This window comes from Camelus dromedarius, chromosome 14 (assembly GCF_036321535.1).
Source record: "Camelus dromedarius isolate mCamDro1 chromosome 14, mCamDro1.pat, whole genome shotgun sequence".
Lineage (NCBI taxonomy): Eukaryota > Metazoa > Chordata > Mammalia > Artiodactyla > Camelidae > Camelus > Camelus dromedarius.
In genome coordinates, this window is record NC_087449.1 from 37,986,496 (window position 1) to 37,999,338 (window position 12,843).

The following is a 12,843-nucleotide window of genomic DNA, read 5'->3' on the forward strand; positions in this document are numbered from 1 at the left end:
AAAGCCCATATTTCAGATGGAGCAAAGCCTGACTGCATGAGGTCATTTGCTTTAATTCTAATAAGTGAAATCAATATCAACATGAAACAAATACCCCTCTTACTTTTGTTGACTCCTGTTCTAACAGAGGGAAAGTTATTAGAAGACCCAGGAGTCAGAAAACCATCTCTGTGAGTCCTAATTCTTGGGCATGGTAGGACAAAATGTTGATGTAGCCCTCTTTGACATGACTGGAGCCATAACACAGTCTTAACACACTAGTACAGAGGCGGTGAACCTAGAATATGTACAAGACCAAAAGGAATGTTGACAGGTCAAGGCGAAAAACAATGGAACACATTCTCCCATAGAAAGCATGACCATGAGCTCCGTATGCTTCAGTCAGCCAAGTGAAGTGACAATGTAATGTGTTGAACCGCACAAAGTGAGAAGTAGGAAAGAAACTGTTATTCCACCTTTCTTAATCTTCAAGCACTCACCTGTGTGGCCATGGAGTGGTGAGTGTGGCCGTGGTAGTGTAGGTGATGTACTAGAGGTCACAATCAAACTTTTGCGGTTACTTGTCCGACAACTGTAATGAAAACACAAATGTCAGTTATAACAGGGTCACATTATTGGCCCTCAGAACTTGTATGGCTAATGAAAAACAAAAGAAGGAAATCATTCCATAGGCTGAGCAGCATACTACTTTAAACTGAACTCAGTCGGCAATTACCGCTTGCACAGTGAGATATTATAATTCATTGTGTTCCACTCTGGAAGAGCCTTTGTCACTGTCTCGATTTTTCTCTTGTATTGCCACTGTGCCTTTCCAATGTGTTGGTTTTACTTCCCAAGCAAATATAAGGAGCTCCCTAAGCCCATGTCTTGAATGGTATCTAATGAAGAATGACTTTTGCAAACTTGATTTAGAAAAACAAAAAACGTAAGCCATAAATATTCTTATATCTCATAAAAATTAGTGTTCTCGTCATAAAAATGAAACTATTAACTTAATCTATGAAATTTGCTTTTTTTTAAAACTGCCTAATCGATGAATTGAGTAACATTCTCATTTCACCAAAAATTTCAGAACAGCTTGGGATCCTTCTATAAAGTTGAGTTTCTTTTACATGTTAATGCCTAAGGCTTTTTCTTGTGGCTAGAGAAAACCAAATCACGATGAAAAGCTACTTCATGCTACACCTGCTATTGAAAAGTGTGTATCAACTCACTCAAAAGTCAGCCCATCTTTTAAAGGCATTAGGGAAGCTTGTCACTTACAATCACCCAAATGAGTATTTACTGAACATCTACTATGAACCAGGGACTGCTCCAGATGCTAGGGAAGCAGTAGGGAACAAGAAAAAGTCTCTATTCTCAGACTGAAGTGCTATGAAGAAAGAGAAAGAACATTCAAGAATAGCAAAGAAGCTGAGGGTGGGAGGAGGAGAGAGTAACAGGAAAAGAAATAGGTTACACAGGCTTTGGGCACAGGCCATAGCCAGACTCTGCAGGGCTGGGAGGCTCCTGTGAAGAATTAATGGAAATGTGATAAGAAGCCACTGAAAGAATTGAGATCAATCTCAAGAACGAGATTCTGATTAGAAATGGTAAGTGCCTTTCCCTAAGAAACCATCAGGACTAATCTAATCAGGTCTTACACTCCTCATTACCTCAGTCACCCTCAATGTCCAAGCTCCTCATTCTCTAATTTGACAGTCTCCCTCTACTCCATGACCTTCAAAAAAAAAAAGCTTATAACTCTGTCATCAACAAATCCTATATCCTTAATTTCTTTTCTCAACATTCGCTTTAAATTCTAACTCTAATTAAAACCTTGCTATCCCCCAGCACACCACAGCCCTGGTGAAATCTCAACCCTTTAAACCCAACTTTCCATCTATTTCTCAACTGCACTTGGGCAGCTGAAGATGCTGAAGAATCATGCCGGCTGGTGTTTTATTTGTTTATGAAAATGAGTATCAAGTGAGTCCCTACTACATCTACGTAGAAAATGTGCTTTCTCTCCAAGACAACTACTTCACATCTTCTCTCCAAACTTCTTCCCCAAATCCTACCCTAATCTGCTGACTTTGCTTTTAATTCAATAGGGGTAAAAAGAAACAACACAGAAAGAAGTACCACATATTCGTGCTACAAAAATCTATTAGCCTAAATCTGCATGCATATATTGTACTCTCCCATCTGTAACAGCAGAAGCAAAAATCATGTTCCTATCAAATCCAACTCTCCCAACTCCCTATTCAAGAAGTCTTGCACTGCCTTCCTTCTCCAATGCCATGAATTTCTGCTTTCTACTGGTTGATTCTCATGATCATAAAAATATGCTGTCATTTTTCCCATCTTAAAAAAATTAAAATAAAGACTTTCATAGACCTCTCCCAACTTGCCTGTTTCTCTGCTTCCCTGTTTAGGAAAAATTCTATGTTAAGGATTCTGTACTTGTCACCTTCATACCCTCATTTCCTATTCTCTCGTTAGCCCACTCTGGATAGTCATCCCTGTCTTGCCTTTATCAAGGTCACCAATGACAATGGTCATCCTCAGTCCGTGTCTATGTAACCTCTCAACATCATTTGGCAGCTGTAACTTCCTCTTTAAAAAAAACAAATTGGGATATAATTTACATTCAATAAAATATACAGATCTTAAATGTTTTATTCAATGAGCCTTGACAATTATATACAACCATATAACAACATCCAAAACAAAAGACAAAACAATTCTATTACCCTAGAAAGCCCCCATGTGTCCCTTTCCAGCCACGCCCCTGTCCCCTAGCTATTTTCTTCTATCACCATAAATTAATTTCGTTTTGCTGGATTTCCTATATATAGAATTATATACTATGTATTTTTTGTTGTTGTTCAGCTTTCTTTCATTCAACCTAATATCTGTCTAACTCTTTTTGAGATACTTCTTTGTTTAAGTTTGTAGGACATGATGCTTTCTCGGTCTTCCTCTTATCTCACTAGCTGCTCACCTTTCATCTCTTTTGCTAATTTCTTCTCTTTCTGGCCTCTAAATCATTTAGTACTCTGGGGCTCAAATTTGAAACTTCTTTTCTTCTCTCCCTACACTCATTCCCTAAATGATTTTTTTCCAATATCACAGCTTTAAATCTATGATGCTGATGATACCCAGCTTTTTATTACCACCTCTGTGCTTCTGCCTCTGAATGTGAGACTCACATTCAAACATATACTTGACATCCCACCAGATGTTTAAAAGGCATCTCAAACTTAACATTTCCAAAACAGAGCTCATGAGTTTCCCTCTAACACCTGCTAACTCCTCCCTAAGTCGTGTCTATTTCACTACAGACACCACCATTCATCCAGATGCTCAGGGAAGAATGCATGAATCATCGTTGATTCTTCTCTTTTCTTCACGCCCACATCGAAAACAATCAGCAAGTAATGTGGATTATACCTTTAAAACATATCCTCTGTCCACACAATTCTCATTACCTTCATTAGTACTACTCCTCCCTCCTCCAGCTCAGGTCTATAAAGATTTCCAAATGGTCTTCTTTCCACTTTGGTTCTTTCTGCCCACCCCTCTGGCCCCACCAGTCTATTCTTCATCCATCAGCCAGAGTGATATTTTAAAAATTATAGATGACATCATGCAAATTTCTTCTAAAAAAACTCCCAGTAGCTTCCCATCACATTTGGAATATAATTCATACTCTTTACCATGGCCATTTGAAGAATCTATTTTTTCTTGAAGTTCTTAGGTAGGTTTTGTCTTTTGAGGTGTTTTTTTTTTTTTTAAGAGAAACATGCCTGTTTATTCAGCCCCTTGTTCTAAGGGCAAATAAGATCGAGTCTCAAGAATATAAACTCTAGGTCCTTTGGTTTTGAACATGAGAAATTTTACAGAGTGTACATATGAAGCCACATTAACCCTTAGACAGCTTACCCAGACGAAGGGAATTCTGAACAGAGAGACACCTCAAGGACTTCTGCACTTTCCTCCAGGACCCAATTCTACACATTCTTTAAGAAACATGAGCTCAGATGAGGTTTCTTGTGAACTCTCCTTTATTCTTCCAAGCAGGAAGAGGTCTTTACTTTCTCTGATCTCCTTTAGCACTTGTGGCTTCTACTGCTCACGGTCTTAGTGTCCGTGTACTTCAATAGAAATGAACAGAGCTTTGGAATTAGAAAATTTGTGTTTGAGATTGTTGTTTGACCTTGAGCGAGTCTCAGAAATTCAATTCTCAGGCTTTAGTGTTTTCAAATATAAATAAAGATAGTATAAACCTTATGTGTCATTCTGAACTCTTCCCTATTATGTGTCAAATCTTATTGGCTTTAACATCAAAATATATCCAAAATCTGATCGTTTCTCACTTCTTTCACCACTACCATTTTGGACCAGGCCACTATCATCTCCTATCTGAATTAACTGAAATAGCTTCCTCACTGGTATTCCTGCTTCCACTCTTGTTCCTCTATAACAGATTCTCAAAAAGACACCCTTTAAAATATAAATCAGTAAATACTGCCACTTCCAACCACGATAGAGTAACAAAGAAAAGATTCACCCTTTCACCTTAAACAACTAATAAGCTGGATTTTAAAAATGAAGCAGTTTTCAGACACTGGACAATAAGCAATGCAGGACAGTGATTGCTAGCAGAAGGGAAACAAAGAAAGTGAGTCCTAAAACTGCCTGAGCTTACTAACTGGAAAGATATCCCAACAACAGCACAAGGAGGAGCTGATCTGCACAGAACCTGGTGGTTAGGAAACTACCCACGAAAAGGAGCATGTGAACACCCTTTGGTGTCCACATAGGGTCAGGAATAGTTTGTGTTCCCACCAGCCAGAGGGGAAAAACCTGGTAATTCACAGGACATCAGCAAGGAAAAATTAGTCCCTAATGCTTATACGGTCCCACCTAACAAAGCTTAAAAGCAATCCTCAAATAGATCAAATTATTTCCAAGTAATTTAACTGCACCCCAGAATAAGGCTCAAAAACACTGCAAGCAAAAATATTACCAGCAATCATCAAGGTCAAATTCACAATGATTTGTATATAATATAAAACTACTAGGAGTGGAAAATATGACTCATAATGAGGAGGGAAAATCAACAGACCCAGACATGACAGATTTGGTACAACTAGAAGAGAATCATTAAAACCATTAGCATAAATATATTCTAAATTTTCAAAAAGGTATAGGAAAGAATGAGCATGTTAAGGAGAAATTATGGATAATATAAAAAATAGAACTTGTAGAGATTAAGTCTCAGGTGAAAACTAAACTGGATGGCATTAATAGGAAATAAGGTACTACAGAAGAACAGATTCATGAACCTAGACACAGCAAGAGAAACTATGCAAAATGAGACCCGGAAAAAGGAAATTTTAAATGGAAAGTGTAATAATGAGCTGTCAGACAACTTCAAGCAGACTACATGTATAATTAAAATCCCTGAAAGGGAGGAAGGAGAGACTGAAAAAAATATTTGAAGAAATAACTGCTGGAAAATTTCCAAATTTGATGATAATTATAGACTCACAGATCCAAGAGGATCAATGAACCCCAAGCACAAGAAACATGAAGAAAAGTACACCAAAGTACATCCTAATTAAATTACTTAAAACTGATGATAAAATCTTAAGAGCAGCCAGATAGAAAAATTACATACAAATGTCCATCAATAGATGACTGGATAAAGAAGATATGATATATGTCTCTGGCTCTGTCTCTCTCTGTCTCTCTCTGTCTCTCTCTCTCTCTCTCTCTCTCTCACACACACACACACACACACACACACACACACACACACAGGAATACTACTCAGCCATAAAAAAGAATAAAATAATGCCTTTTGCAGCAACATGGATGGACCTGGAGATCATCATTCTAAGTGAAGTAAGCCAGAAAGAAAAAGAAAAATGCCGTATATCACTTATATGTGGATCTTGAAAAAAGGACACAAATGAACTTTTCTACAAAACAGAAACAGGCTCACAGACGTAGAGAACAAACTTACAGTTACCAGGGATTAAAGGGAGTAGGAAGGAATAAACTGGGAATTCAAAAATTGCACCTCTTTGGGAATGATGGAAATGTTAGCTGTCTTGATTGTGATGGTGGTTTCATGGGTGTATACATCTATCAAAATTCATCAAATTGTACATCTGAAATATGTGTAGTTTACTGTACAGGAACCATTTCACAATAAAGGTGTTAAAAATTACATAACATACAGAAGAACAAAGATAACACTGATAACAGACTTCTATTTGGAAAAAGATGCAAGCCAGAAGACAGTGAAGAAACTGAAACTAGAACTCAATACCAAGCAAAAATATCTTTCAAAAAGGTAGTCCAATTAAAGATTTTTTTCAGACACACAAAAACTGACAAAATTCAGTATCCAAAGGCCTGCACTATAATAAATGTTAAACGAGGTCCTGCAGGCAGAAGAAACATGATACAGGTAGAAATCTGGACCAATACAAAGAAAAGCACTAGAAGTGGTAAATATGTGGGTAACTATAAAACATCTCTTTTTATTTTTAAAATCTCTTTTTGAGTTTTAAAGGAAATATAATAATTTACTGTGGAGTTTACAACATATGTAGATATAAAACGTAGAACACCCAGAGCAACAAGGCTGGGGGGAGAATGGAGGTAGACTGTTGTGAGGCTCTTACAGTAAATGTGAAGTGGTACACTACCACTTGAAAGTATCAGGCAAAATACTTTTACTTGAAAAGTTAAAATGTTATATTATAAACACTAAGGCAACTACCAAAAAAGAAAAGTGAGGAAATATAGTTAATAAGCCAAGAAAGGAAATAAAATGGAATCACAAAAAATACTCAATCTAAAAGAAGGCAGGAAAAGAATAAAGTGAGAACAAGTACAATCAGATCAAAAAGCAAACAAATAGCAAGATAATAGATTGAAATCCAGTTATACCAATAATCACATAAAATATAAATGTTCTAAATATATATTCAATTAACACAAGGACTATCAAACTGGATAAAATAGCAGGACCCAACTATACACTGTTTAATATTTGTGACAGCCCAAAACTGGAAACCACCTCAAATGTCCACTGACAGATGAAGGATAAACAAATCATAATATGTCCATACAATGGACTACTACTCAGCAATGAAAAGGAGCAAACTATTGATTCACGCAATAAATGAATCTCACAATAATTATGCTGAAAGCATACTGAATGATTCCATTCATATGAAAGTCAAGAAAATGCTAAATAATCTATAGACAACAGATTAATGGTCACCAACCAGAGGTAGGGGAGGTATTATGAGGCATGAGGAATTTGGGAGAGTTACAGATATATTTATTGTCTTGACTATACTAATGGTTTCAGAGATGCGTACATATATCAGAAGCCATCAAACTACATTTTAAACATGTACAACCTAGTATATTTCAATCATACTTCAATAAAGCTATACAAAATTTTAATGTAAACATTAAAGTCACTCTTCTGCTTAAACTTCTCCCTGTCTCACTGAGAGTAGAAGTCCATGTTCTTAAATCCAGCCTATGAGCTTTACATGCTCTTGATCTCCATCCCCTCTTTCCCTCTTACTCACTCTACCAGCCACATGGGCCTCCTCACTTTTCTGAGAACACACTGAGTGTGCCCATTGCCTCAGGGCCTTTAAAAAGGATACTTCCTTTGCCTGTCTCCCTCATGGCTTGCTTCCTCATCTCCTTCAGGTCTTTGCTCATGTACAATCTTCACAATGGATTTTCCCCTAATCATTCTATTTAAACTGGTAACCCCCTCCCTCCCAAACATACTCACCCTCTTTTCCCAATATATTTTCCTCTACAATACTTGCCACTATCTAACATACTATGTATTCTGCACATGTCTTCTGTTATCTCTCCTCCCATTAGGCTCTTAAGCTCTATGAGGTCAGGGGCTTGTGCATGCTTTATTTAGTAGTGTTTTCCTCAGTGCCTAGGACTCTGCCTGGCACATGGCAAGCTCTCAATAAATATCTGTTAAATCAAAGAATGGATGAGTATAACTTATTACAAAGATTTAATATAATAAAAGAGACTATTTGTACACCTGGCACTGTAAGTTATATCAAGCCATTATGTCTAAACTCCTTGTCTATGAAAATGAAGATCTCTTGAAACTGCAGGGACAGATAATTGATCTAATTTCATTTGCCATGATCTTATTTAAAATTTAAATTAAATCCAAATCACTAAAGATCATATTTCTAGGCCACATGCCTTTTTATGAAGGTACATATAATCTCACTTGGCAAATATGCAACAGCTGCCAGGGGAAAAAAAGGTCAGACATCCTGGTACAGTTGCCATGACTCAGCTAATATCCAAAACAAGGAACTGGCTAATTTTTCCATTTCAACAGGCAATGGCCATTTCCTCAGGATCTAGAAGATAAAGAGCATGTCTTCATTCTTTTATCCCAGAAGATGAAAGTACTGGATGTTTACAGAGTCAGCCACACTAATTCTCAGCTCATGGAAGGTAACCTGGAAACCCCCTAAGCTGATGCTCTGCTGCCTATTCCAAGGACTGGGTTACACCAGACTGCTGCCCTCTACAATGATAGTCACTTGGTCACTCAGAGCAAAGCCTGACATTTCATATTCCCACCATGGTCATCTTGGTGGATAGTGGGAGCAAAGACTAAGGCACTCTATGCAATCTCTGTGATATGTAGAATTGTGGCCATATTTGGAGAGTTCCCAGACTTCAAAAATGCCTCCTAGAGTACCAGTAGGTACTCTAATCTGAGCCTCTGCTCTGCTGGAGATGCCATCAATTTATTTAGGAAGTCCATTTCCCAGTCTGAAGGAATATAGATTATGGCATAGAATGCATGGTTGCACACTATTTAGGGTCTCCAACCTCCAACCTCCCAATCTGGGAAATCCAGGTGCTCCTAGGAATTAAGCACTCAGTAATTAACCGGCTAGCACTTGGCTACTTCCTTTCAGAATTTAGAATGAGGAAAAGACCACTTCTGTTTCATTAAGAGTGACCAATAAAATAGAGAAGACTCTGGGGTCATTTAAGGTCAAGAACTTCCAGACATGACTTTAGAGTAACAACCAGGATGACATCTCTGTAGAGACTGAGAAGCTAGAGTGGGATAATGCATGTTCTCTCAGTCAATAAAGGGTGCTGCTTGGAGATAAATCCATTATTTATCTCTTGCCTGGTTATTTCAACAGCCTCCTAACTAGTCTCTCTGGTTTACTTCTGTCTTCTATTCCCAGTCTGTTCTCAACACAAGCAGTCACAGTGATCTTTTTAAAGCATAAATCAGATGATTTTACTCATCTGCCCAAAACCTTCCGAAGGCTACTAATTTCATACAGGTACCAAACTACCAGGACTATTGCACTACTTGGAATGCCCTTCCCTTGGCTGTATAATAGCAAATATCCCTTACCTCCTCTAATGTCCCCTTCCAAATTTCCCTATGTAACACTGTGACCTGCTCCAACTTAATCCCCCTTACTCTATCTTTTTTTGGGGATGGCAGTTCTCCTAGGATTAATGAAGTATTTTTTAACCCCTACTTCATTGGTTTGGAAATTATACACTGTTTTATTTTCTTTTGTAAAAAACAGTAGTTATTATTATTAAACTTTTAACAAGCACTCTTGTCTTAACAAAGAGCAAGGTTAGCTAGCATCTCAACCTATCTGCTGAACATAATTAAAAGATCTTAAGTCCAATTTTCCCACCACTTCCAATTTACATGTTATTTGGTCCAGTCGTTCAGGTCTACCTTGCTTTTATATTGCCAAATTAGTAATTATTATTGTTTCATACAATAATTGCTTGCTTAGATTTACCCTTATTTTCCAGTTTCTTTGCTCAGCATTTCGTCTTGGATCTCACACCTTTCCTCTTTCTTCTTAGCAAATATTTCAGTGAGAATCTGATATTGGTAAACCTTCTTAATTTTATTGTTTGTCTGAAAATGGCTTTATATTTTCTCAGTTACTTCCAATGACAATCACACAGGTATGGAATTCTACAACCTCTTGTTGAGAGTAACTTTTTCTCAGTACCTTAAAGATACTTTGTCTTATGGCTCCTGTTACTGCTGTTGAGAAGCTTCCTTTTAAGATTGTTGCAGCTAATTTTTCTTTTCTCTCTGGTTGTTGCTTTTTTTTTTAACATAACTAATTTTAAGATATAATTCACATACCAGAGAAATTAACTTTTTAACTTATACAATTCAATGGTTTTTAGTACACTCACAAGGCTGTGCAACCAACACCACTAATTCCAGAACATTTTCATTACCCACAAAAGAACCCCTGTATCCATAGGTAATCACTCTCCATCCCCATATTTCCTATTCCCTCTTCCCAGGCAACCACCAAAGAATTTTATCTCTATGGAATTACTTATTTCTGAATATTTCATAGAAATGGAATCACACATTATGTGTCCTTGAGTCTGGTTTCTTTCACTTAGCATGTTTTCAAGATTCATCCATGTTGCAGTATTTATTAGTACTTCATTGCTTTCTATGGCTGAATAATGTGACTATACAACATTTTGTTTATCCATTCATAAATTGATTCGGCAGGTGAGTTGTTACACACTCCTTAGTGGATTCCGACTTCCATGACCACCGTCCTATCCATTCACAAATTGATGAACATTTTGGTTGTTTCTACTTTTCAGCTATTTAAAATGATGTTACTAAGAACTGGCATATTTGTGTGTACATTATGTTTTCAATTTTCTTAGGTAAACTTCCTTACTGAATTCATTTATTACAGATCTTTCAGCTTTTGTGGATTCTTCAGAGTTCTCTAGCTCCTTTCAAGATCTCTGTTTTTATGGTTTTGCAATTCTACTGCAATGTATCTAGATGGAGATTTACTTCTACCTATTGTGCTCCATGACGGTATTTTGTTTATTTCTAATCAATTCTGGAAGGTCTCAATCATCTATGAATATGACCTTTCCCCCATTTCTTTGTACTCTGTTGGACCTTCTTATTATATCCTCCGTATTTCTTAGCTCTCATTCATATTTTACATCATTCTATGTCTGTGTTGCACTTTAGACAAGATTTTACTAACGTCGTCCACAGCTCTACTATATAATCTGAATACTAAGTTTTCAAAGTCAATGTTGCAATGTATTTAATTCCTTTAATTCTAATTGGCATTTTTTCCCAAATATGCCTGATCTTTCTTTCTTAAATGTCTTTTGTCCTCTCATTTTTGTTTCATTCTTTTATATTTTTATTTATCTTAAATATACTTTTTTTTAGTCTTGATTCATAATGCTACTTTCTAAAGTTCTTAGGGGTCTAATTTTACTGTTTCTTTTTTCTACTCATTTTCACTTGTGGTGGATCTGTTTCCTTGTATGGTCTATAATTATGAACTGGAAACTCACTTTTAATGTGGCTTTATGGGAATCTTGCACTACCTGATTTGAGGGTGTGTCTTCAACAAAAATTCTGAGTTTGTTTCTGGCAGATTTGTCAGGGTTATTGACAACCTAGAATCAGCTCCTAGAACACACATAGAGCATAGGCTCCAAATTCAGCTGAATGAAGGCCTATAGTTTAAAATTCTCAAGGAGATATTTTTCTTTATTATTAAGAGCCTATTTAAAACCCAGATGAGACTTCAGAACTTCATTTTACCTCTCTGTGCCAGTGGGTAAACTGTTTTCCAAGTCCATTCCTACAGTGAGTAAAGTTCTCCGAGGGTCCTAATTATATGTGGGATCTCAATTCTACCCTAACCTAAGGTTATCCCTACCTAAAACAAGCCAAGGCCTCATCTTCTTCCCCCTAAAGGATATGCAGACTAATATACCTCCTCTCTGGCCTCCTTTCTTGGGAGTTCCAAAACTGGTTTCCACTGTTCAGCTGTTGGTTTCTCTCTTAAGATCCCTTGGGATTTTCCTCCCACTCTACTGAATTTACCTATGCATTTAAGACAAAAATCATAATAGCTAGTTTTATTAAGTGCTAACTGGGCACTGTTTAAAGCATTGCATGTACTATCTCATGCCCTATGAAGTAGGTACTATTATAATCTGCTTTGTACAGGGAGCCTGAAACACACAGAGGCTAAGTAGTTTTCCTTAAGTTAGAATAAGGTACCAACACTTTTTGAAAGTCTAATGTAACTTACATTCTCTTTGCCCTGGGACTTTCTTAATGTGGCGCTCCATCCCAAAGATGATTTAGAAGGTACATCTAGAAAAACAAGGGCATTATGCATAATCTAACTAACTTCAGGGAAAGAAAATGCGTGGGCAGATAGGATATGAAGAACCACCCTAGGTAAGGATCTACGGTGCAGCATGGTGACTGTGGTTAGTGATACTATATTATATACTTCAAAGTTGCTGTGAGAGTTGAGCTTTAATGTTCTCACCAACAATGACAAAACGGTAACTGTGTGAGGTGAAGTATGTACTAACTAACCTTATTGTGGTAAACATTTCACAATATGTATGTGTATCAAATGATCACATTGTACACCTTAAACTTACACAATGTTATATGTAAATTATGCCTCAGTAAAGCTGGAAAAAAAGAAAGGAAAAAAAAAAACTTCTTTAGGGACTGGAGTAGAACTTTGACACAGCCACAAATACTAGGGAGGAGATCTGTTATCGTAGAGGCTCAGCAAAGACTATGCTCTCACCAAATTCCTTAGTCATGGCAATCTTAGCTACCATCCTTACACCGACTCTAAATCAAGGTACAGCAAAAAACTCTTGATCAGGTAAAGAGGTACAGATTATCTCTATGCTGGCCAATCCTGGATCTTCATTGTGTTATAG

At 37.0% G+C, this 12,843-nt stretch overlaps 1 protein-coding gene across 7 annotated transcripts in view; it reads right to left on the reverse strand.

Annotated features, from left to right (window-relative positions):
- MAST2 (microtubule associated serine/threonine kinase 2) overlaps positions 1-12,843 on the reverse strand; it is a 174,740-nt gene that overhangs the window by 44,085 nt on the left and 117,812 nt on the right. For all 7 annotated transcript variants that reach the window (XM_031465041.2, XM_031465043.2, XM_031465039.2 and 4 more), the window contains one exon: positions 480-571. In XM_031465041.2, coding sequence (XP_031320901.1) covers positions 480-571 — 92 coding nt within the window. The remainder of the gene's footprint in view (positions 1-479; positions 572-12,843) is intronic.